This window comes from Anguilla anguilla, chromosome 8 (genome assembly GCF_013347855.1).
Source record: "Anguilla anguilla isolate fAngAng1 chromosome 8, fAngAng1.pri, whole genome shotgun sequence".
Lineage (NCBI taxonomy): Eukaryota > Metazoa > Chordata > Actinopteri > Anguilliformes > Anguillidae > Anguilla > Anguilla anguilla.
Window position 1 is genome coordinate 22,294,541 of NC_049208.1, and position 25,312 is coordinate 22,319,852.

General features: G+C 41.2%; 2 protein-coding genes across 4 annotated transcripts; both read left to right on the forward strand.

Moving 5' to 3' along the window:
- asb10 (ankyrin repeat and SOCS box containing 10) lies at window positions 1–17,281 on the forward strand. 2 transcript variants are annotated; one of them, XM_035428305.1, is made up of 5 exons: window positions 1–375; window positions 8,744–9,011; window positions 10,672–11,176; window positions 15,240–15,353; window positions 15,714–17,281. In XM_035428305.1, exons 1-5 carry the CDS (start codon window positions 63–65, stop codon window positions 15,897–15,899), a joined length of 1,386 nt encoding a protein of 461 aa, XP_035284196.1. In that variant the 5' UTR covers window positions 1–62; the 3' UTR covers window positions 15,900–17,281. The 2 variants fall into 2 exon arrangements, with proteins under 2 accessions (XP_035284196.1, XP_035284197.1); XM_035428306.1 differs by lacking the exon at window positions 1–375 and adding an exon at window positions 6,705–7,864.
- gbx1 (gastrulation brain homeobox 1) lies at window positions 15,265–24,780 on the forward strand. 2 transcript variants are annotated; one of them, XM_035428307.1, is made up of 3 exons: window positions 15,265–15,353; window positions 21,666–22,114; window positions 23,588–24,780. In XM_035428307.1, the coding sequence occupies exons 1-3, from the start codon at window positions 15,331–15,333 to the stop codon at window positions 24,100–24,102; spliced, it is 987 nt and encodes a 328-aa protein (XP_035284198.1). In that variant the 5' UTR covers window positions 15,265–15,330; the 3' UTR covers window positions 24,103–24,780. The 2 variants fall into 2 exon arrangements, with proteins under 2 accessions (XP_035284198.1, XP_035284199.1); XM_035428308.1 differs by lacking the exon at window positions 15,265–15,353 and adding an exon at window positions 20,191–20,210.
- Window positions 24,781–25,312: the final 532 nt, after the last annotated feature.

The window sequence follows — 25,312 nt, forward strand, 5'->3', positions numbered from 1 at the left end:
CAGAGAGACAGAGACAGAAAGAGAGATACAGAGAGAGAGAGAGAGACGCTGGGTGGATCGACATGTCCCGGGGCAGTTTTGTCTTCACGCCCACGGCCCTGCGTTCCCTACGTGTGGACGAGGACCTCCTGGAGAGGCAGATGTACACTAAGAGTTCCACCACCTCCCGCTTCAACAGCTACCTCCTGAAGAGGGCGGACCCCAGGCCGACGCCCACCGCCCACCCGCCGCAGGTGTGCCACGACCTGGTGGTCCACAACGCCCTCTTCACGGGAGATCTGGAGGCCCTCCGCCGCCTGTTCCCCAAGGGCTCCTCTGCCAACCTCATCGTGGAGTCCAGGGGCGGAGACATGCGCTGGGTCAGCCGGAACGCGGGTAAGAGCGAGGGCGGGGCGCTCGGGTGCCTCGCGGACCAGTCGCGCTTTACGGACCGGGCTGTGTGTGGGTCAGCGAGGGCGTGAATATAGCAAACCTCAGCGGAGGCTCAACAAAATGCCTTCAAAGTCAAATGCAAAGCAGAATACCAGGATTCCCTGTGTTCTTTAGTGTGAGGCTACACAGAAAAAATGGTACAGCACTTGTCACAGGTGGGGAACCCTAGAGGTACATAAAATTGTACCTGTAGCCATGGGTTTAGGAATTCATTTGTACCTTTCTTGCTACTAGAGATGTTATCTTACCATTAAAAAGAAATGTATTTTAAATCAGGTACATGCAATCATCACCATTTAGCAATGACATCATCGCCAATGACATGATCAAAAAGCCAAAAAAAATGTTGGGTTAAACTATAAAAAAGCATGATGTTAATTTCTGAATAATGATTTAAAAAGGAATGTACAGTTCACTTTTTGCAGTTAACAGCTGTGGTCATCACTGAAATTAACAAAATGTATAAAGTGATGCATAACATTTTTCCATTTGCAATTACAATCTAGACAGCTTTGTGGTTTTAAAAAATTAAATCATTATATATACTGTAAGATGGTCTGTATATACCACATAAGCATATATAAAATGAGTCAGAAAACAAGGTGATAGACCAATATCCTAGACTTCTACATTGACCAATATACTTTCCATTCCGCTAGCTTATGAACAGACTACTGAAAAAATTATACTTAGTGCTGCACTCTTCAGAAAGGTAGTCACGGAGCCCAGTATAGAAAACTGTCAGCAAAATGACTATTATTTTAGAAGAAGAGAACACAGGTAAAGAAGATGCCCGACGCGCTTCAAGCCAGCTAAATAAAAGAGGACTGGATAGGTGCTCAACAGCCAGGATGGTCAAACTAAAGTAAAAAAAATCCTTACCCGGACACTAAACAGGGACTGCCCCAAAATAAGGAACACTGGAGCACACGTTACCCAGGGCAAAATACGCTGTTTTCAGTGCATTTTGCCTTGAGCAACTTGTGCTCCAGTGTACCCTGCCTTACCCATTTTATATGAATTCTGTGGTTTTGCTCAACACCCTAATAATGTGCTTTGCATACTGTACATGTGAATAAATTAACGTTCCAAATGAACATATAAACTGAATAAATGCAATGCAAGTTCAAAGTGAGCTTGAACGATAATGAACTTCAAGTTGGAACAATGCCATTCTAATTGAGCAACTGTAGACTGAATAAAGCAGCTGTAGTGGATTTCATAAATAACATATCAGATGTCTTTTCATGTTTTCATGGTTGTTTTATTTATTTGTTTACCACTTTGACCTCACATGAACCGTGTGATGAAATTGGAGTGTTTACATCCTTCGATGTGATCTGACGATTGGCTTTCAAAATAAGTACACAAAAATAAGTAGGCCTACACAAAGCCAAAATTTTGATGCTTTTCATCTCCATAAAAACTTAATAATGTTTATAATTAAGCCTTAAATCTTAAAACTTTCATGCCTGCTAACATTGTGATATTATTACCAAGACCACTATGCAACAACACAGTTATATCTGAAAGAATGAATGTACTTATTTCTCCACTGTTGATGGTGGGAGAGTGCTGATGGCCCTGCTATCCCTGGGGCCTTACAGTCTGTAAGGGGGTGTCATAGGGGGTAAGGGGGTGTCATGCCGTTAAGTGAGGAGAGTGCGGGCATATTTCTGATGGAAAATATTTCCCTGCGAGCATCTGCAAAATCTGTTTTTCAAAACATCTTTTAGATCATTCGCATCAAAAGCCTCAAAGAACTTATTGCTGAGTTAATCTGCCGCAGAACATTGTGGAACGTACGTTGTATAGGGCAAGTGTATTTTAATGTCTTTATAATGGCTTATCATAGCCCTTATTCTCAAATGGTTCTTAAAGGTTATTACATAGACAACGTCCCATTACATTAACTACTATGTCATTCATTTTGCATATTTAATTTATTTCTTTCCATATAGTATGACTCATAATAGCCAAGAAAATCTGAATACCCTTTGATGAGTGAGTTAGCTTTACGTCAGCTTCATTCAGCCTGAATGCTAAAATTAGCCAGCACTGCTGTGACAGGAACGAGAACGAACGAAACACATTCCCTCCTGGTGATGCAAGCAGCCAGTCACTTTGTGTGAAAAGGGATGTTTATCATTGATCAGTATTGTTCACTCACTGATTAGTTGAGAACATTAAACACATATTCTCATGTTATCAGCAGGAAATTGAGACTTTAAAACATGACAGTTGCCTGTATAAATTTGGCAGTTGCATGCGCAGATCATACCTGCAGCATCCTCCTCAAGCACGCATTCCCCTTTGAAGAGAAGGCTGCCAGCTGCTGGTTTTTTTTTACTTTGCAGTCCACCAAATTAACTGCCATGATTGCAGGGCTGCTAGCCGATGCACACACATCCCCAGGATTCAACACCAGGCTACATGTGCATTTCTGCATCAGTCTTTTAACGGGGCAAGCCACCCAACAGCCCCATCCTTTTGCCTCTGTGATAGAGAACTGTGAAATATTGCGCACTTGCTGATGCCATCTGATATGATTCCATTAAGAGGTCCAGCAAAGAGGTCAAACACTGATATCAATAGAACTTCTCTTTATTTTCTCCTTGATGACTACATCTTCATAAAATAACATTCAGACACTTAAAGATTTAGCTGCTTTTTTTCTAGACCTTCTCAAAGGGATTTGCATACAGTAGTGGCCAAGGATGAAAAGACTAGGGGGATAATATTAACATTAAGTGTTTCCTCCACACAAAATAACATAGGCTATGCTAGCACAAGTACACTATATTTACTGAGTTCGCTGACCAGGGACTTATAAACATGAAGACAGTATTCCTAGCTGGTTTTTTGGCATACCTTTCCAGGGGTGTTCACGTGTGAATATATGAGGCAGACAAGCAATCACACATATAGACTAAATAATAGTTGCATTAATAATGATACTTAAAATAAGCTCACCAGTTGGGTTCTGCATTTTAAAAATAATATTACTTTAAATAGAACAGTGCTGAGGGCTTAAATGAACTATTTAAAGACTGCATTGCATACTTTAAATGCCTGAAAAGTCGGAGAGGTGAGCTAACTGACTTAGGTCAGTGGTGAGCTAACTGGATACTTCATTGTCTGTAAAATCCTCTGACGCCTGCTTAATATTGGGGCCTAAATATGTGAGGACAGTCCGTTTGTTATAGCTGTGAACTAGCGGGCATGTCATTTGGCAACAAGAGCAACAAACATCAACACTCTGTTCCTTATTTTTGGAAGTGCGGTGTGTCATCTTCCCTCATTTTCAATGCAGTATCGGTATGAATTGAAATCAATTTGGATTATAGGCAAACACCATTTCAGTCTGCTGTTCTGAGTAACAGTACATTTCAGCTGTTCTGAGTAACAGTGCATTTCAGCTGTTCTGAGTAACAGTACATTTCATCTGTACAGTAGGTGACCCTGGGAGTACACAATCCACTTTGTTTCACTGCCTGGAGAAAGATGTACAGTATGCTTCAACTGATGTGCCTGTAATTCTACTGGAAGATAATTTGCATCTGTTGCATGAACAAATATTACTGTTTGCTGAGGATGGTGGCTTTTTAAATAATTAAAAGCCTAATGTTAAATGGATTTACATCAGTTAATACTGAAATCCAAAATATAAAAATTAATATTTCTGTGTATGCAAAAATACATCACTTAGGTTTAGAAAAATGATAAAGGATTGCCAAATTACATATTTGTATACATAATAGTACATGGAATTTTACAACAATATAACAATAGTTACTGTTACTATATAATGGTCCAGATATATTTCACTATATGTTTTACAGTGTAATATAAGTGTGTTTTCTCTGGTTTATTATTTTACTTTTTTGATAAGTTTACCTGTCTCCAGCACATGTTTAACACCAATCCTTAGCACTGCCTGCTGTCTCCAATTTATATACACCAGTACTTATTTGTAGTGATTCTCAAACTTTTCTGTCTGAAAACTTTTTAGTCCACAAGATATGTGAAATATGGATAGAAAATGTATTTATTTTACTCACAAAATTCTAATCAACAAATCAAATTAATTTTATGAATAGCTGTGCAGAGAAATTGCTTTATTATTGTTTCACATTAAGAGTGAAAAATACAATTACATTTTTGGACTGCAACATTAACACATCTTATGCAATTTTCGAATAAAAATTATTACGTAATTATAATTAATTAGGGCTCTGTTTTGACTAGTTTCAATAGTGCATTTCTACTGGCACAATTTGATTCTTTCAGGAGGAAGAGAGAAACAGTTACTGTCTTACCGTAAAAAGATAATATTATGGCAAGTGGGCGTAAAGTGTTTATTTGAAAATGGAGAACTGAACACTGGTCTCCTGTTCCATGTAGTAATGACAGTAATGACTGGGTCTCTTAGCAAGATGGAATGTCCTGCTACAAAGTTATTTCTAGTGATATCGCCCTTCAAGGCGAGTGTAATGACTTGCTATCACAATATACTGCTGATAGCAAAAATCCTGGAACGTGAGCGAATCAGGAATATTCACAGCAAAAGGCTTGGTGTTAAATTTGAAATTTAAGTAAACTCTAATTTTATGAGTCAGGTATGAAAATGTCAGATAAAAAAGCAAAATTAAATGTCATCAATGTTATACTTTAAAAAAGTGAACTCTGCTCAGTTTTCACTCAGTATTCCTTTCCTTATTCCTGAAATTTGTGTTTTATTTTTGCACAATACTGCCCCAGGAATCTTCCGAAATTTATTTAAGGGACAGCAATATGGTAGTAACATTACCACAGGGGGCACAGCAAATGGCATCTGCAGAGTGCTCCAGAATAAAACATTCATTGACCAATCAGCTTTTTTCTGTCAAAGATACAAAGCTATGGAAATCAGTACCAACAGAACTGAAAATACCTGAGAACACCTGTTTCATACATTTATGATAAAGTTCTGGCTAATAAATTTGTCAACATATTGCATTCCATATAGTTTTGGTCCTAATCTGTATTTATTATTCATTGTGCAACTGACTATGTAAGGTACAATATTGCCCTATTGCGTATTTATTATTCTTGCCACCAGCTGTGTTATTTTTGTAAAAATGATGCTGATGGTTAATTGTCCATTTTATATTTGGTACCATTATACATTATTTTAATACAAAATCCTAAATGGGAACAGGGGCTGGAGCTTAACAGGGCCAGGGGCTGGTTATAATCCTCAGATGCAGCACATAATATGTTCCTTGTTTTTAACTCGTTTTAAATTGTATTGCTGCCATCATATAGAATGCACTTTATAACAGTTACTGAGTACTGTGTCAGAGTTTATTTTTACACTGGATGCCTGGCACTTTTGTGACAAAAGCATATTCTCTGGTAATATTTTACATAAGAAGTTGAAGCTGAAAAGCCTTTGAGAAGTCACACATCAAACAGTAGAGCTGTGACATTGTCTTAAACTGATGAGGGCATAGCAACCGTTTATTATTTCCAATGCATTGCTATGATGGAATTTCACCAAAACGCACAGAAGAATGAGTAACAGATAGCTGAGCTGCTCCTTAGCCACCTGCTGTACAGTCTCAGTTTCAGATGAGTAAACACCATGCACATCTGGCACCAGCAGACTGCAGGTGCTTGGTCGACCTGAGGAGTCGGCCGTGAGCGATGAGTGACTGCTGACTAAAACCTTCCCTACCTGGGTGACATTACAGCTAGTTTCGTGCCACCCTGCGCAGCTGCTAACCAGCTGTCAAGGAAACAGTCCAGATTCAGCAGCATACCGTGGGTCACATGGTCACCCCACTGTAACCCAGTATATTAGATAAGCCACCTAGAAGCCTGAAAAAAATTAAACCATTTCTCAACACAATTAATATTTGACATGGTGCACTGAATGTGAGAGTGGTGTCGCTTTAACAACAAAGATGAAATGACAGGGGTGTTTCCCCGCTGTTACTCAATTAGTTTTTACAAAGCTGTGCCTTTTTTAACTGATCCACAATACAAGTAGTGATGCTTTGTAAGAAAAGCAATATATTGAAGCACTCTCATTGTCTCTATCTGCTTAGAAAAATGCTTGCAAAAACGCGCAGTTGCTGAGTTATCTGCCTATCCAAAAGAATCTCAATTAACATGTGACCTAATTACCATATTAATCAAGTCTGACCTGGTGTCTAGAGTGTGAGCTCATTCAAAAACTACTGAAGCCATTTTGGAAAAAGTGGAAAATGTGAGCAAAATCACCTCTAGCCTCTGCTCTGATAACATTGCCTTACAAGCTTCAATCTTTCATTGTTTTCCTTTATCACAATAAATCCAAACATCCCTGAACAAAAAATGCACCGAACTGAGCAAGTGTAATTGAGGGGCATGTTCCTATGGGCTTTTGAATAGGGCGGTCCTAAACAGGAAATGTAATCAAAGTTTCTGACATGCTGACTGGCTGTCTCTTGCGCAGTCTGAAATAATCCATCAATGCTGAAATATTAATGCTGCTTAATTATAGACTGTGCTAAAAGCCAGATCTAATGATGCATTCTGTTTCCACCCACTACGCACACTTCCTGCTTTTTGAGATTTAGATATATCATCTAAAGATTTGTGTTAGTCTTTTTCAAACTGGGACAGCAAGATATTGCTGCAGTACAACATTTTTTATGCACAATTCATTTAATTTTTGCCTCACTCTACGGTATGGTATGCTGTCTGTTTCTGTAATTTTCTCAATGTATCTTCAATTCTGTTCTGATTATGAATGGTATTGCATTACAGTAAACTAATGCATTTTTAAACCTGCATAATAATACTGGGTCTATATTTTCACAATCTGAAGCTGAAATGAGGCACTAGCTGTGCAAAATGGCTACAGATACCATTTTAAATTTGGGATAACACAAGGCTTGAGGCTCCTTTCCTGTTGCTCCAGTTTTCTGGCTCGTTCCATGCCAGGAAAGTATTGGATAACGTGATACCTCCCTTAAATAGACACCCACAGCATAAACAAACTTCAGAGGGGCAAGAAACACTCTCCAGGGACAGAACCTTTCCCGCACCTCGAAGGCTCAGACTTTCTGTGGATAGATTTTTGGCTCCTGATCTTCATTCCATAGACAAAGGAGGTTGCTATTTTAAAAAACAATTTTCACGGCGTGCAAAGTGTCAAGTTTGGCGGAGCCCATGAGTTCGAAGATTAAGTGGCGTAAACCGAAGCAGATCCGGAATGATGTGATCGCCACGGCAAAGGCCACGGGCCACACCCTCCAGTTCTGGAACGCCCTCATGGTGGGCGACCATTTGACCCTAATCACTATAATGGATGACGACGAGGGCTGCCACATGATTAATTCCATCTACGACACCAGCAACGTTGAGGAATGGAAGGACTACCGTTTCAACTACAGAGGCCTCAGTAGGTAACATAGTCCTGGCTTTAGCAGAAACATGGCGGTCACAACTTGTGGGCTTTCCTTTGTAAAATTCGGGTTGGACTGTGGTGAAAATAATTTGCCCATTTGTGACCAAACATTAGCATTTGCAAATATCAGCTGTCAAAAGTCTCAAGGAGCTGGATGCACAAGCATTTATAGCTTTCTCTTTCGTTTTTCGGGGCAAAAGACAGGACTTGTTTTGACGAGTGACATTTTCATTTCGCATTTCAGACTCCTGCCCTTGGTGTAAAAGCTATTACATGCTGAGTCAATGTGAAGGATAGATCCTCTCTGACATTTGCTCAGCAGTTTGAAATTTGATCTTGCAGCATTTCATCTCGCTGCAAAGCAATGTGCTGCAGAGAAATCAACCACTGGGCTGCTGGCAGGCCTGTGCTGCTAAGACACTGTGGCCTTATAGCATGTGGATGTGCCCTACAGCCTGGCATCAAGCCCTGACATTTCCTCCAGTGCGGTGGCTGTACAGCTCAGCTGTTGGACTGAGGAGCGAAAAACCAGTGGCTGGAATTACAGTAGGCTACTGTACACTATACTGTTCCAAGGAAGGGACACATTCTAGCTGTCATTTTAAATCGAGGAAACTGGAGTGTGAAAACTGGTGCAAAATTCCCATTAAAGACACCCATACACATCACTGACTTGTTGCTGTTCCTGTAATTGATGTAGCTTTTATGAAGTTTCCTAATTTAGCATATATGTGCATGCATATGGCAGTATAAGCATGACATACATACTGCATTTGAACTAAGGTGGGATATTTTTTGCTAAACTATAAAACATTTCATTGATATATTTTGATTTTTTTATACCTGTCCCCCCCCCCCCCCCCTCCCCGACAGGACTTTGGTCGCTGACCTACGAGCAGGAGCTGACCACGCCCCTTCACATCGCAGCCGGGCGGGGCTTTAGCGAGTGCCTGAGGCACCTGCTGCAGAGGGGGGCCGACGTGGAGCTCACCCCGGCGGGGTCCACCGCGCTGCACGAGGCCTGCGAGAATGGGCACGCCGAGTGCGCCAAGCTGCTGCTCTCCTACGGAGCCAGCGCCAACGCCGTGAGCGAGGAGGGCCTGATGCCCCTGCACATGTGCACCAGCCCCGCCTCCCTCGAGTGAGTGACACCCGGCTGACAGGGCCATAGGGGGCTCCGTGCTCCAATCCCTCTTCTTCTGGAACCTTCCTTCTCGTTGTGTGCTTTGGAACTACAATGTTATTCTGAGCGCAGAAAATGTGTGTGTGCGACCATTCATTGCTCAGGTGCATCGTAACAATATTCCAAAGAAAAGAACCTCCCAAAAAGTCCAGAACTTTCCAGACCTTGAATTCAACATTCCTTTAAAAGTAGTGTCTGTCTGTCAAAGCTCTTAAGATTACTCACTTCCGTGTTCTGAGACCCACCTGACCTCAAGCAACTGTTGCCAAATGTACATGCACTAAACATGCATTAGAAACTGTTAGAAACTGTATTTTTTTTAAATACACATTACCATGTGTCTATTGAGTATTTACCACCTATTGTAGTCCTGTTTGGTACTGAGGTGCTGATGTACTACTTCTGTATTATTCAGAGTTCACACACTTTGACTAGTATCAACAACATTAGAGATGCCCAATAATCAGTCCTTATTTGATTAATTATAGGGAATCTACAGCCTACCGAAGGCTTGTCTTTAGCAGATGATTTTTCAGCTGATAATTAAATGTGAAATTGCTTTAGCCGTGCTTTCCCAACCATTCATTGAATAATGACATCATTAATTCGGAGCAACATGCCACTACAAGATGTAATTTCGATTTCTTTAGATGGGGTTGACAGCACACAACTGCACTAACCATAATCTTAGCCCATCTAGACTAGCCAGTGGTGAGTTTATTGTAGGTAAAAGTATCAACATGTTGGTCACAGATAGTTAATGCTTCTGGCAATTACATTCAAAATTTTGATTTTATTGCAAGTGCTGCACTGAAGTATTCATTTATTTGGCTTTCTTGTTTAAAACAATAAATCAGAACCATAGATTAAATTTACTGAGACATGCTTAAATATTTATTTTAGAAGAAAGGCAAGTAAATGCAACTCTCTGGAGTAGCTGTTAAATGGCTTGGGAACTTAAAAATAGTATTCCAGTGTGTGAGGATTACTGATTGCAGCCAATGCATGGCCTTTTTAATCTCAAGACACTTCAGCCGATTTTTATCCAAATGATTTTCCTTTTGAATTTTTCCTGTTGAAATAGGAAATTCTCAAATGATCTTCCACTTACTTTAGGGTGTTAGGACGCATGCCTTGATCAAGGCATGTAATAAACAGTGCTAATGGTAACTTTTTAATAAAACTCACACTTGAGGGCAGTGAAATTTTCTCTTCTTTTGTAACAGTATTGTATTCCACATTATGCATGTGGAATTTCAAAAGACCACAGTTTTGAAATATCACCGTGGTCTGTGACCTTTATCAATGCCATTTTGTATGTGTTCTTTTTAAATTATTGTTATATGTTACAGTTGCAGTTGTTTGCTCGGCACAAGTTCACTCCCTGTGAGCGTGACTGCCTGTGACACTGGAGTGTTTCAGTTTGTGTCAAATGAGGAGAACCATCATCTTTCTCCAGCTTCATAGGAAGCTAATCAACACAAGGAGTAACTCACCCACCTGTTAGCTCAAAGCGATGCTTAAAGGCAACCGAAGGACTGCTCTGAGTACTGACAAATGAAAATCGGAAGAACGCGAAAGCTTCCCTGATTTTGCCTCTGCCTCCTTCATCGCACAGATGCGCCAAGTACCTCCTGCAGTTCGGAGCCACGGTGAACGGGCGGAGCCTGGAGGAGGACAACACCCTGCTGCACGTGGCGGCGCAGCACGGCCTGCCGGGTCACACGGAGCTGTACCTACGCTACGGGGCGGCCCTGGACCGGCGGAACGACGAGGGCAGCACGCCGCTCAACGCCGCCTGCTCACGGCCGCAGGCCGCCGAGGACCTGGGCCGCTACCACGACGTGTGCCGCATGCTGCTGGCGGCCGGCGCCAACGTGCACACCGGCGACCAGGACAACCAGCTGCCGCTCCACATGGCCTGCAAGAACGTCAACCCGGACACGGTGGACCTGCTGCTGCGGCACGGCGCCAGCGTCAACACCATGTGCTACGCCGGCGACGCGCCCATGCACAACGTCCTCAAGGCCGTGGCCTACAAGGCCGCCCACCAGCCCGAGCGCATCGTCCGCGCGCTGCTCAACCACGGCTCCATACGCGTGTGGCCCGGGGCCCTGCCCAAGGTCAGTCACTGAGCGCTGCACTGAGCGTGCTCTGTACCAGGGCTGCCCCGCCCTGTTCCTGGAGCTCTACCATCCTTTAGGTTTTCACTTCAACCCTAATTTGGCACACCTGACTCTTCTAATTAGCAGCTCAACAAGATCTCAAGCTGTTGAATGAGGTGTGCTTTGCTGGGGTTGGAAGGAAAACCTAAAGGACAGCAGAGCTCTGGGAACAGGGTTGGGCAGTCCTGCTCTATAAAGACCATATGGCTGTGTTCTCATGTTTATTCAATGTACTGCTCCTCTTTAATGTTAATGGAATCATAGACATTGTCTTGTCGGGAAAACCTGAAACTTCTTATTACATCCAGTCTATTGGCAGAATCATATTAACTTGATGTGGAGTGACACCAGCAGGAGCGTACACCATATCTGTCAACTGGGGCACTGTTACAGACTGTTAATCTTCACACTTGATGTTAAGGCAATATTACAGCATATTACAAAACGCATTTGAATTTGAAGAGCCTGGCACTTTTTCTCATTCAGCTTGTTCCCATCCTGGCTCCCTCTACTGGTCAGATTGTGGCACAAAGCCTCAAGGAATTGCATTTAAGAGCAATTGAATACTAAATCCCAGATGTAGATTGACACCCCTGGCAAGAAGGACCCAGGTGTGTGGAGAATACACCATGCATGAACATTATAAATGAAACCGATAACTTTTTTCTGTGATATACTTCAGGTCAGCCCAAACTGGAGACAGACAGACATACCAACCTAAAACACTCAGAGTGAGGGTAAAATGATAGAGGTGTGCCGACCTGCCCCGATAAGACAACAGGATTAGGGATGAAGTGTCTCGGCTGGGTTGCCGGAAATCCATTTAATGGGAGCAGCCAGAGCGTTCTGCCTCCTACCCAGCCCCTGTGCAGTGAGTCACTGTCAGACAGGGTCGTTTATAACTCCCCTCTACCATACGAGCGCTTTATAACTCCCCTCTACCATACGAGCGCTTTATAACTCCCCTCTACCATACGAGCGCTTTATAACTCCCCTTTACCATACCAGCGCTTTATAACTCCCCTCTACCATACCAGCGCTTTATAACTCCCCTCTACCATACCAGCGCTTTATAACTCCCCTCTACCATACCAGCGCTTTATAACTCCCCTCTACCATACCAGCGCTTTATAACTCCCCTCTACCATACCAGCGCTTTATAACTCCCCTCTACCATACCAGCGCTTTATAACTCCCCTCTACCATACCAGCGCTTTATAACTCCCCTCTACCATACCAGCGCTTTATAACTCCCCTCTACCATACCAGCGCTTTATAACTCCCCTCTACCATACGAGCGCTTTATAACTCCCCTCTACCATACCAGCGCTTTATAACTCCCCTCTACCATACGAGCACTTTATAACTCCCCTCTACCATACGAGCGCTTTATAACTCCCCTCTACCATACGAGCGCTTTATAACTCCACTCTACCATACCAGCGCTTTATAACTCCCCTCTACCATACGAGCGCTTTATAACACCCCTCTACCATACGAGCGCTTTATAACTCCCCTCTACCATACCAGCGTTTTATAACTCCACTCTACCATACCAGCGCTTTATAACTCCCCTCTACCATACGAGCACTTTATAACTCCACTCTACCATACGAGCGCTTTATAACTCCCCTCTACCATACCAGCACTTTATAACTCCCCCCTACCATACGAGCGCTTTATAACTCCCCTCTACCATACCAGCGCTTTATAACTCCCCTCTACCATACGAGCGCTTTATAACTCCCCTCTACCATACCAGCGCTTTATAACTCCCCTCTACCATACCAGCGCTTTATAACTCCCCTCTACCATACCAGCGCTTTATAACTCCCCTCTACCATACCAGCGCTTTATAACTCCCCTCTACCATACCAGCGCTTTATAACTCCCCTCTACCATATGAGCGCTTTATAACTCCCCTCTACCATACGAGCGCTTTATAACTCCCCTCTACCATACGAGCGCTTTATAACTCCCCTCTACCATACGAGCGCTTTATAACTCCCCTCTACCATATGAGCGCTTTATAACTCCCCTCTACCATACGAGCGCTTTATAACTCCCCTCTACCATACGAGCGCTTTATAACTCCCCCCTACCATACGAGCGCTTTATAACTCCCCTCTACCATACCAGCGCTTTATAACTCCCCTCTACCATACCAGCGCTTTATAACTCCCCCCTACCATACGAGCGCTTTATAACTCCCCTCTACCATACGAGCGCTTTATAACTCCCCTCTACCATACGAGCGCTTTATAACTCCCCTCTACCATACCAGCGCTTTATAACTCCCCTTTACCATACGAGCGCTTTATAACTCCCCTCTACCATACGAGCGCTTTATAACTCCCCTCTACCATACGAGCGCTTTATAACTCCCCTTTACCATACGAGCGCTTTATAACTCCCCTTTACCATACGAGCGCTTTATAACTCCCCTCTACCATACGAGCGCTTTATAACTCCCCTCTACCATACGAGCGCTTTATAACTCCCCTCTACCATACCAGCGTTTTATAACTCCCCTCTACCATACGAGCGCTTTATAACTCCCCTCTACCATACCAGCGCTTTATAACTCCCCTCTACCATACCAGCGCTTTATAACTCCCCTCTACCGTACCAGCGCTTTATAACTCCCCTCTACCGTACCAGCGCTTTATAACTCCCCTCTACCATACCAGCGCTTTATAACTCCCCTCTACCATACCAGCGCTTTATAACTCCCCTCTACCATACGAGCGCTTTATAACTCCCCTCTACCATACCAGCGCTTTATAACTCCCCTCTACCATACGAGCGCTTTATAACTCCCCTCTACCATACGAGCGCTTTATAACTCCCCTCTACCATACGAGCGCTTTATAACTCCCCTCTACCATACCAGCGCTTTATAACTCCCCTCTACCATACGAGCGCTTTATAACTCCCCTCTACCATACGAGCGCTTTATAACACCCCTCTACCATACGAGCGCTTTATAACTCCCCTCTACCGTACCAGCGCTTTATAACTCCCCTCTACCATACGAGCGCTCCGCTGCTCACTGCGACGCTCAGTACACGGGAACCCGTCGCTGCTCAACTTTCGGCTCCCGCTTGTTCCAAACAAATTGCCTGACTCCTAATTAGCCAGTGTTAATAAGAGATTAATTAGTGCTAATTGCAGATTTTCCCATGAATCCCCCAGAGGGAGACCCAATCTGCTTATCTCACCAAGTGTTTAATTATTTCCCACATTCCCAGGGCTGCCCCCCTCTCCTTTCCCTTTCCTACCCCATGCTTTTCCAAAATAAAGACGCGGGCCAGGCAGCGAGGTGTTTTCCGGGCCCCTCCCATCTGGACCCTTCAGAGTACTGAGCAGGGGTGCCCAGTCTGGGTTTTTGACCACGCCCCTGGTCCAGTATTTTTTCCCACTCTCTTTAGAGAAGTGGTTAAATTGGTTCAATTAAAGCAGTAATTAGCTGAGTTGAGCGCATTAGGGCTTAAGTGTGGAGGATGATCCTGGGCTATGACAATGACTGGTCACCCCTACTTCAGAGACTCATCTGGTGCTATGCTATAGCAGCATCATCCTGTCTGAAATGAAGGTCAGGGGAAAATGCAGAACATGGTTCTGGAACTTTCTGAGGCCAAAAAAGATGTGATTTTTTTTTCAAAATATATCTAAATAACAGCACGCCGGAGTAGTGTGAATATTTAGGGTTGAGGTATAGCAGGTTCTCTCATATGACACACCAGTAGGTTCTCACACACTTACAGGGAAGTACTGAGTTATAGGATCTAATGACTAGTGCTCATTGTCTCATGTCTGAAGTAATAGGTCAATGTTTATTACATGGTTAAAAAAATAATGATGGTGGTAACATTAAACCATATGCCTAAAACAGACTGGTACGGTGAACATTGAGAGCCTGTGTTGATTTAAGACGAAAAATAGTTTCATTGTCTGAAACTGGGCTGTTTTCTGCAGTTTAAATATTGTGTGACATATTGCATGGCAATGTCCTTTCCAGGTACTGAAATACTGCTGCAACTCTCCTCGCACAATCGAGGTCCTCTTGAACGCGTACGACCGCCTCAAGATCACAGACACCTGGGTGGAGAATGTTCCGCCTGACGTCTTCCAGGTGAGCCAGCCCGCATAAGACCACAGTTCCACTGCACGTGTGCTTAAAAAACCAATACATATTTATTTTGATGGGATGGATACACTTGATCAGGATTAAATCTGTGAAATGCTAGTCACAAGAAGGAAAAAAGAGTATAAAATTTCATACAAAAATGACACGCATTACACAAGATCTTAAATAGCTACAGAACTACAGCACGAACCTGACATCATTATTGATTCTTCGTAGCCACCATACAACTGAGAACTGAGCAACTGACAACTTTTCAGGTAGCATAAAAGAAAAAGGGGAAAAAACATGCATCTCTGTGCGACTTGCACGGACCCTAACGCTCCACCCCTCTGGTTGCGTTTGCAGACGCACAGAGGCTTCTACGAGTCCCTGTTCTCCCTGGCGCAAGGTCCCCGCTCGCTCCAGCACCTGGCCCGCTGCAAGCTCAGGCTAGTCCTGGGAGCGCGCGTGCCCAGCGCTGTCCCCAAACTGGGGCTGCCCACCTTCCTGCAGAACTACCTTCTGCTGGAGTTCAGGGACTACGTCCACTGAGGAGGAGCGTGGCGTCTCCATGCCGACACTGCCCGCCCACCCCACATCCCTCCCACCTCACCCCTGACCCCGGATGCCGAGGCTGCTGCAGGGCTCGAATCGGCCCAGTTAACCGTCCTCCAACGTGCTCCATTTGGACACTGCTTCCCTTTTTTCTACACAACTATTTCTGAGAGGGATGTTGTTTTTGTCTTTGTATGCCATTTGCACTTCTTATTGGCCCAGATGGTCAAACCAGAAGCTTACAGTACCACAGTTGAAGCAAATTTCTGTCCACTACAGACCCACGAACAGCAATGCACTGTGTAGCGTGAAACACTTTAAAAACACATTCAAGTTGGTGTACTGCAGTGTCCACTGTGCACTGTTCATAACCAAACAGTCACTCGGGCCATCTGAAAGATAGCCTCAAATGCAGTGTGATCACTGATTGTACTCAAAACTGTTACTATAGCTGCTACGCTGCAACCATGTTTGAACTATGGCTGAATTTTGGTTGTCAAATGGAGGTGTGGAGCATGCATGTACTCTTTTTAAGCGCACACGGTTCCCTTGCTGAGTTTTGCAAGCCCAGCTCTGGACCACATAATGCAATAGGTACCAAGTCTCTGGGCTCTATCAGTCTTGATGCTAAAAATGCAAAAACAATGGAACCGCCACTGGATATGTAGATACAACCGTTGCTAACGTGGGCTCTCCACATGAGCCCTGTTCCTCCAGGGCTTTTTATGGAATGCTTCTAACAGCTGAATCACACCTGGTTGGAACAGATTGTTTCATTTCTGATGCAAGCAATTATGGTAGTAAAAAAAAAGACTTGAATTATGCAGACTTAGACTGGAGGCTCACAGTGCAAATTATTTTGTTACAAAGCAGTACATTTGTAAATATAATTAAGATGCCTTTAATGTTTGTATGATAACTGTTGGTATACACAAAAATATTATATTTAAAATGCTTAAATAAGAAATCAGAAAGAGATTTTTACATTTGATGTAAAATACTAATACGTTTTTTGAATACGTTCAAATACAAGGATGCAGTCTAAAACATAGTTGTTGGTTTTTGGTAAAGAAGTGCTGCAAATCAGTTGTACAATTAAAGCATATTAAATATTAATTGAAAAAATTATGGTTTAAAAGTGTCTAATTTATATTTGTATGACGTTGTTTAAATGGTCGGTCAGTATCAAATCTTTCTACGTATAAACATTCCTCCACACTGTATAACAATTTTGGCCACAAGGGGGTGCCAGAGTCTTTGAATTACAACTAAAGGTTATAACTTTTTTTCTGAACTTGAGCAGACTGGTAGGTGTACTGAAAGCCATCTTATTGAGAAGCGAAAAATGGATGGTCCTCAATGTAATGATATATTAATTAATATTGTGTTTCAGTTTTGTACACAGTAAAAGACATGTTCCCACGCACATACGGTTGCTTGGAGCTGGACAAGACTTGAAAAGAGTGTGTTTTTTCGAATTATCCGTGCAAATTGTTGGGAACTTAAAAACCACGCAATTAAGTAATAGAACACGGGTATGGATCTTAGAAATGCAAAGTACCAACGTTTTACAACGTGGCAACCTTTTCCAACCGACATTTAACTATAACAATGTATAAATCGTTGACAATAAATTACCAATGAAGTATCAATTCCGTAAGTTACCTTAACTAGCCTGACTATGAAGATCTGTCATGTCAGACAACCATGACAACCTCGACTGTCCATCAGCTAAACCTTCCGAAAATTAAACACTTCTCCTTATAAAGGTTTTCTTTGTGGATCTCACCGTCTCACTTCAAATTATTTTCCTCTCTCTGAAGTAGTCTCTGAATTTCAGTTCATCATGAGCGAGGGTGAATGAATGCGGCTCAGATTAATTTTTCCGAGAAAAATTATTCGTATGTAGCCTAATGTATGAATAACTGAATCGATGTCAATATTTAAAACGTTGGTTTTCAAACTGATAATTAATTAGGCAAATTGACAGTTTGAATATGAGACAAAGATGTTATTTTAAGATTCCACTGTAGAATATCTGAGAATGACAAGGACATTATTATTATTATTATTATTATTATTATTATTATTATTATTATTATTATTATTAATAATAATAATAATAATAATAATAATAATAATAATAACGTTTAAGTTTAACTGAGATCATTATGTACACATTGAATGTAATTATAGGCTATTTTATTATTTTTCTTCTCCTCATTGTTATAATAATAATAATAAAAATAATAATAATAATAATAACCAAATGACAATTATTTATATATAATCCCAACAATAAAGATAATTGCAGTTAATATAACTAGTAGCCAACTAATTAAGTGCAATAGTGCTTAAAGTATCTACTACCGAAGTGTTACCTTCGCGTAATAAATGCATGTTTAATTGTATTCATCTTTTCTTTTTTTTTATCTGGTCATTTTTTAAATTCAATTAGAAAAACGTTTACGTCTACGACTAAAACCCCTGTATAACCGAGACAGAAGTATTTAGTAACACTTTGTGAATGAAAAAAGAAAACAAAATTGACATCAGGGTTAATGATACAATCCGTACAATAGCGCTTTATATTTTTGGCGGAAAAAGAGTATAAAATTTGTCACAGAAATGATACACATTACACAACATCTTAACCAATAGCTCCAAAACTGGAGCAGGAACCTGACATCATTATTGAATCGTCGTAGCCACCATAGAACTGAGAACTGAGCAACTGACAACTTCTCAGATAGCATAATGCAAAAAAAGCAAAGGAAATAACGCATCTCTGTGCAACTGGCAAACTGTCACGCAGCCTTCTTTTGGTACAGTACACCCCGATGAGAATAGATGACCCGGTTGCCTGCTTGAAAGTCAGCAGTGCAACTATCCTTTCTCATTTGACATCGTCGAACATTTGGACTTATGTGGAATCGAAAAGACGCATTAGACACCATTAATACGGAAGGCCAAAGAGGTGGGTCTGTGCAAGGTTTTGTGAAAGGGGTAGGCTATAATGTGCTGACTTGGGTAATGAACCTGTCGCAGCTCGCGAACAGCCCTTTTCACTGTAACTAGAGAGCCTGCTCAAGAACAGACCCAATTCTTAGTTTAGCCACAAGATATAAATAGTAAGGTGAGGTATAGGAACACCGTTCCAGGAAATATAGAATCATCTTCGTGTTTATCGTGACCTCCTAGATATTAAAATATTTTAAAGCATGTAAAACAAAACTATTATTATTTCTAAAATAATAATAATAATAATAATGTCTCTGTTATTTCATTGTATTATTATTATTATTATTATTATTATTATTATTATTAAAATTATTATTAGTAGTAGTAGGCCTAGTAGTAATATTGTTGTTGTTGTTACTATTATTATTATTATTATTCGTAGTAGTAGTAGTAGTAGTAGTCGTCGTAGTAGTAGTAGCATCATCATCATCATCATCATCTGTTATCAATGACAGCATTTAATACTATTTGTGTTAATGGGATTCCATTATTTCAAGTATTTGCTGAGTTTTATATACACATTTCAGATTTGAAAGGGAGGTAAATATAATTCGGGTGTTCGGGCTTAATAATTCTACACATACTGACAGATGACAGAACTGGCATCTAGGCTGTAGATCCTCCTGACAATTCCCGCTTCAAAAACGTATACGACATATTTCACACTAGCAGTCCCTTTGTCGAAAGCATCCCACACGTAAGAAAATGAGACATATAAGGAATGATCTGACGTCAAGTGATACAATACATTATTCAATATATTGATCTAACAACACTGACAATAACAACAAACCAACAATAATAGCATCATAATATATCATATATGACGATGATGATTATTATGGTGGTGGCCGTAGATTATTATTATTATTATTATTATTATTGTTATTATTATTATTATTATTATTAACGTCGGAAATTCTATTTTCACATTTTATATTAGGCCTGATAGCCCCTTTCTGTGGTGGCCACTCATACTATCATGATATCACTTCACATACCTACATATCATTTGAATATAGCCTATGCTATAATGTCGTAGACTATAATCAACAGGCTAAGTAGTGGAGTCTAAATATCAATATACAAAGAAATAGCGCTCTAAATAAAAAAATGAACCGCAGAAAAGCTGTCGGACTTCCGTCTTAAGAAAAGTTTGATATGAAATCTTTGAAATTCGTCATGTTCTGTAGGGGGTTTCTGATTGTAGACCACACTTAAAGTCCACTTAATGGAAGCGGGGAAGCGGGAGCTGGAAGCTGTCTGGTTTCAATAGATCAAAGAGAGGTAATGCTGAATGGAGTCATTTGCAATTATAAGAATAATTAGCATCCATGGCCCTCCATTGCTAATCAGAGTCGGAGGTGATATGTTTATTTCTTCATGCAATCAGACGGGCAGTTGGAGTGCTCGCGCCCCCCAGGACTCAATAGGGGCTAATCATCATCAGTACGAATTGGCATTTAAACGGTAAAATGATTTCAGATTAAATTAACACTCTGAAAAAAACGACCAGGGAAAGAGATACGTGGTTTAAAAAATAAATAGCTCAGGCCAAGTAAAAAAAAAAAAAAAGCTTTTTCAAAAGGCTACAAAATGTTTCTTCTAAAATTACCACGGAATCTACCACGGAATGCCTAAATGATTCACCAAATGCTAGAGCTTTGTACGTTTACATAATTAGATTACCTTACAACAGCATATTTGCCCCATTCAAATTCAGATACGCACAGAGAGGTCTTGTGTGGATTAGTTCCATATACAGAGGCAGTTTATATAAAACTGCAATTTAAATTGCGTTCTTATTTAAATGCAAAATTCACAGATGTAACGTTCAAACTAAACGGCAATTCGGTAGCTACCATTTAAGTTTCTCGTTGACCCTCCTTTCGGGTCTTTTATTCAAATCTAATTTCGCACAAAATATTTCTCTCCGGGGGATAATTATCTTTGCACTTCTCCGAGGCCAAATACATCGTTTTCATCCCGATGAAAAGAAAGGTTTTCTTAGACAAGTGGGGGGAAAACATCTGCCTCTCCTCTTTTCTGACTGTGGTGCCATCCGTCCCTAAATTTCAACAATAGCACCCTTGTTTCATGTCGCCCCCCTGAATCCAAAGTAATTACTAATCATCAATCAAAATTAATAATAGTTGATTGGGCTGGTGTGGTCAAAGATTAGGCAAGGGGAAGGTTGTAAGACGTCTCTCACGCCACTTGCAGTCATAGTGGACTGGGTAAAGGGGGGGCGGCCCCAATATCTATTGGTATCCACTGGGAAACAACCGCCTCTTGTGGCAGCCAAAAAGTCAAGAGCCGAATAAGGAAATGAAGCGTAATTTGAGGAAGATGGATGAGTCCGGAGGGCAACACCCCCTCCCATCCCTTTTCTATTGCAGATGATGAGCTGTGTGTGTGTGTGTGTGTGTGTGTGTGTGTGCGTGTAGGTGCGTGTGTGTTCGTGTGTCTGTGTGTGTGTCTGTGTGTGCGCGCGCGTGACAAACAGAGGGGAGAGGGAGAGTGAGAGGGAAGCGAAAAGGCGTCAGGTCTCAGTCAGCACATTGGCTTATCGGGGAGGAGACGGAGAGGAGCTGCTCAATATTAACGTCACCCATTAACTGGAGGATAGCCGAAACAGCTAAGGACAAAAAACTTAGCTGCGCGGGGACGCAGGGATTTCTTCATTTTAAACAAGGAGTACTTAAATTAAATTAAATAAAACAATATTTGGTTTACCACCAGCATGCAGAGACCAAGCGGCCAAGGGACGGCGTTTTCCATTGACTCGTTGATTGGGACTCCGCAGCCCCGACCTGGGCACCTGCTCTACACTGGCTATCCTATGTTTATGCCATACAGACCCCTGGTCATCCCTCAAGCCCTGTCTCACTCGCCTTTACAGTCTGGTATTCCACCGCTAGCCCCATTGGCTTCCTTCGCCGGACGTCTTACCAACACCTTCTGTGCTAGCCTGGGACAGGGAATGCCCTCCATGGTGGCCCTCACCACCACTCTGCCGAGTTTTTCGGATCCGCCGGATAGTTTCTACCCGCCACAAGAGATCCCGGGACCAAGATTAAGCGCTGATCCTGGAATTAGAAGGCAGGAGAGTCCGCATTCAGAGGATTTGCCTGTAAGGGACAAGGGTTCAGAATTGCTCAACTTCTCGGAAAGTTTTCAAACTATCGCAGGTGAGTTCAGTTACAAGATCAGAAGCTATTCCAGCCATTGTCTTTATCCCTGCATGTATGGGTGTTAGGCCTACTTTGAGGATACTAACCTGTTGATTCGAGATAGCACATGCATGTGTTGCTGCACATGCAGACCTAAACATGAAGTTTTGTTTCTCATCGTCAGTATGTCTAAAATACATTGCATTTCAATAATCCTATACAAAATCAGACAGTGTCGTATTAACTGTAGATTTTTGTGTGTAGGCCTGCTAAAATTATGTTTCACTGTACAAAGACTAGATTGTATGTAACTGTATACCACAGGCTATGTGCATCGCTTAAATTTACTTCCGTAGTTACTTTTTTGTTAGACCAAACAATACATAATTAAGATATAAACAAATAAGTTAATACATTTTTTTTTTAATTTGCAAAATAATTTTTAACACCTGAAATTGGTTGAACAGAGTGACATCACGGAAAGGAATTAATAGTTACATGTAGGCCTAAACTGTCAAGAAAACCAGATTGGTTAGGATTATTTAATTATTTAAACCGGGATGTTCATATGTTACATTAACAATCACAGTTAAAATAAAGGCAACAGTGTGGAACTTCTAAAACAAAACCTATAACATTGACAATTCGTGAATCAAACAGGAATGCACTCCATCGAGAATAATATTGTGACAAAACGGAATTAATGTAAAAGGAAAACACCAGTAGTACTCATTAGTAGTTGATAAAAAGAAAGTCCATACTTCATATTTCTTAGAAAGCAATATACTAATACTGGTTATATTACTGACACTATTAGCCTACCATTAATATTATTATTATTATTATTATTATTATTATTATTAATAATAATAATAATAATAATAATAATAATAATAATAACCATTGTCATCATCACGTCTTTTTTTAACGTTTCCAAAAGATAACCGATCGTAAACATGGCACATGTATTCTTTGAAATGGATAGAATTTTACATTTATTATGAAAAATATTAAAATAATGAAAAAAATATAATAATGCGGGGGAGCGTTACATTCCGAATTATAATTCCGAATTATAAATATCCAGAGTGCACTGATGTTAATGTGGTATTTCTGGGAATTGTAAAACGCCTCTCAACAGTTACAGGTATTACTCTTGGGCATAAGTCAATCTAACCGCATATTATATTGGCCTTCAATTTTACGTTTTAGTTCAGGCCCACTTAAAGAACGTTGGCTGACACAAACGTATAACATGGCTCCTTAAATTAACTTATCTCCAATTAATTCTGTTTTAGCATTTGGAACGTCATTCATTGTAACTTGCAAAACTTCTATCTTTATTTTAATTGAAAGAACAATTTTATAGCCTACTAAACAATACTAAGAAGAAATGTTGATTTTAACGTGATGTTAGGCACATCGGTTACGTGAATTCATTTTAAACGTTAGATTTACAGGTGTTTGTTTGCCATTATCTGTTACTTTCAGGAGAGACCAAACTGTACAGCTCGGACGAGGATAAGCTGGACCTCAAGTCAGCTGAGACTGCGTGCAGCGACAGAGAAGAGGACAGCTCCGCGGACAGTGAGAATGAGAGTTTCTCGGACGGCAACAATTGCGGGTCATTATCCCAAAAGAAACTTAAACCCGGGTCGCAGGAGCCCCTACCACCGGGGAGTGCAGCGGGAAAGAGTAGGAGGCGGCGAACTGCCTTCACCAGCGAACAGCTACTTGAACTTGAAAAAGAATTCCATTGTAAAAAGTACCTCTCTCTCACGGAGCGCTCTCAGATAGCGCATGCACTTAAACTGAGCGAGGTCCAAGTCAAGATTTGGTTTCAGAATCGTAGGGCCAAATGGAAACGGATTAAGGCCGGAAACGTCAACAACAGATCGGGAGAACCTGTACGGAATCCAAAAATAGTGGTCCCCATCCCGGTGCACGTCAACAGGTTTGCCGTTAGGAGTCAACACCAACAGATTGAGCAAGGAACCAGGCCATGAACAATCTGAACAGGACTGCAATATTGTTTAGCCTACTTTTATTACCCAACCACTAATAAGTCAAAAGCTATATTTTGACCACTTTTAAGCTGAAAACAGGAATGGGGTGTGGGAAATCATACAAGTACTTACGAATGGAAACCGACTCCTTCGACGACATGGCTTGTCCGAAGAGTTTATTTCCATTCGCAAAGTATTTGTCAGGGTAATAATTGCGGTAGCAATAAAAAACATAATTCTGACATGTATTTAATTCAGCTTGTTAGCAATGGCTAGCCGCGGAAATATTTGATTCGCTTACAAAATTGCATCCTCGTTTTCCCGGTTGGATCTTGAATACGCAAGGCTCCTTATTTATTACTTTGTACATTTGTAAATACCGTGTCGAGGCGACACAGAAGTGCACTATAAAATAAGATTGTATACAATTCTTTTTTTAAAGTAATATTTATATGTTACAGTGTGACAATTATGTGAATCCTCTGCATGTTTGCGTATGCCCACTTGTTGAAGATGTTTTTATAATTCCCTTCCTTCGATTGTAAAGCCGCCCCACTTAAGTTGATCCCAACTCTTTGCATGTTCCCTCCAATGTTCTCGTTTACCGTAGAATCTGTATTCAACAGTCATTTGTGGAAATTAAAATTGTGAAGGAAATAAATTTTAAAATTAAGACCATGCCACGTCCATGCACTGTGATTTAATTTATTTACAAACCACCTAGCCTAACTGCTAAATCTGAAAAAAAACGTAGGCCAACAACTTGCAATATACAAATTGTTCCATTTGACAAATGTAAAATTTGTGAACTCATTATGAACTGTGTTTGAAACTTGGCGCTCTGTCGGATAACTTGACAATACATTTCCTGTCTTTGGGCATATCGGGGCATGACATATCATGTCCTAGATTCAAATCGAAAAGGGCTTTTGACTAAACCTATTTGACCGATTAAAAAAACAACAACAACAAAAAACCCTCAAAAACCAGCAGAGAAAATGTGTGAAAACGTTTTGGGGAGTACTCTGGAGTACTTCCCAGAACATTTGATAACAAACATGTAATGTGATTTATACAGGCATTTGATGATCAGCATAATTGCGAACTACAAAATTACATTCTTAGTGGGACTGCGTAGCCTATTCATTGAAATGATGAAAAGGCACCCGAGGCTTGACGTCCCATAGGAGTTTACAGCAGCCCCGATATG

Coding starts and splice junctions, on each gene's coding strand:
- asb10 (XM_035428305.1), top strand. CDS start 63: ATGTCCCGGGGCAGTTTTGTCTTCACGCCCACGGCCCTGCGTTCCCTA. Junction 9,012..10,671: donor ACCAGCCCCGCCTCCCTCGA/GTGAGTGACACC, acceptor TTCATCGCACAG/ATGCGCCAAGTACCTCCTGC. Junction 11,177..15,239: donor GGCCCGGGGCCCTGCCCAAG/GTCAGTCACTGA, acceptor TGTCCTTTCCAG/GTACTGAAATACTGCTGCAA.
- gbx1 (XM_035428307.1), top strand. CDS start 15,331: ATGTTCCGCCTGACGTCTTCCAG. Junction 15,354..21,665: donor TTCCGCCTGACGTCTTCCAG/GTGAGCCAGCCC, acceptor GTTTACCACCAG/CATGCAGAGACCAAGCGGCC. Junction 22,115..23,587: donor AAGTTTTCAAACTATCGCAG/GTGAGTTCAGTT, acceptor TGTTACTTTCAG/GAGAGACCAAACTGTACAGC.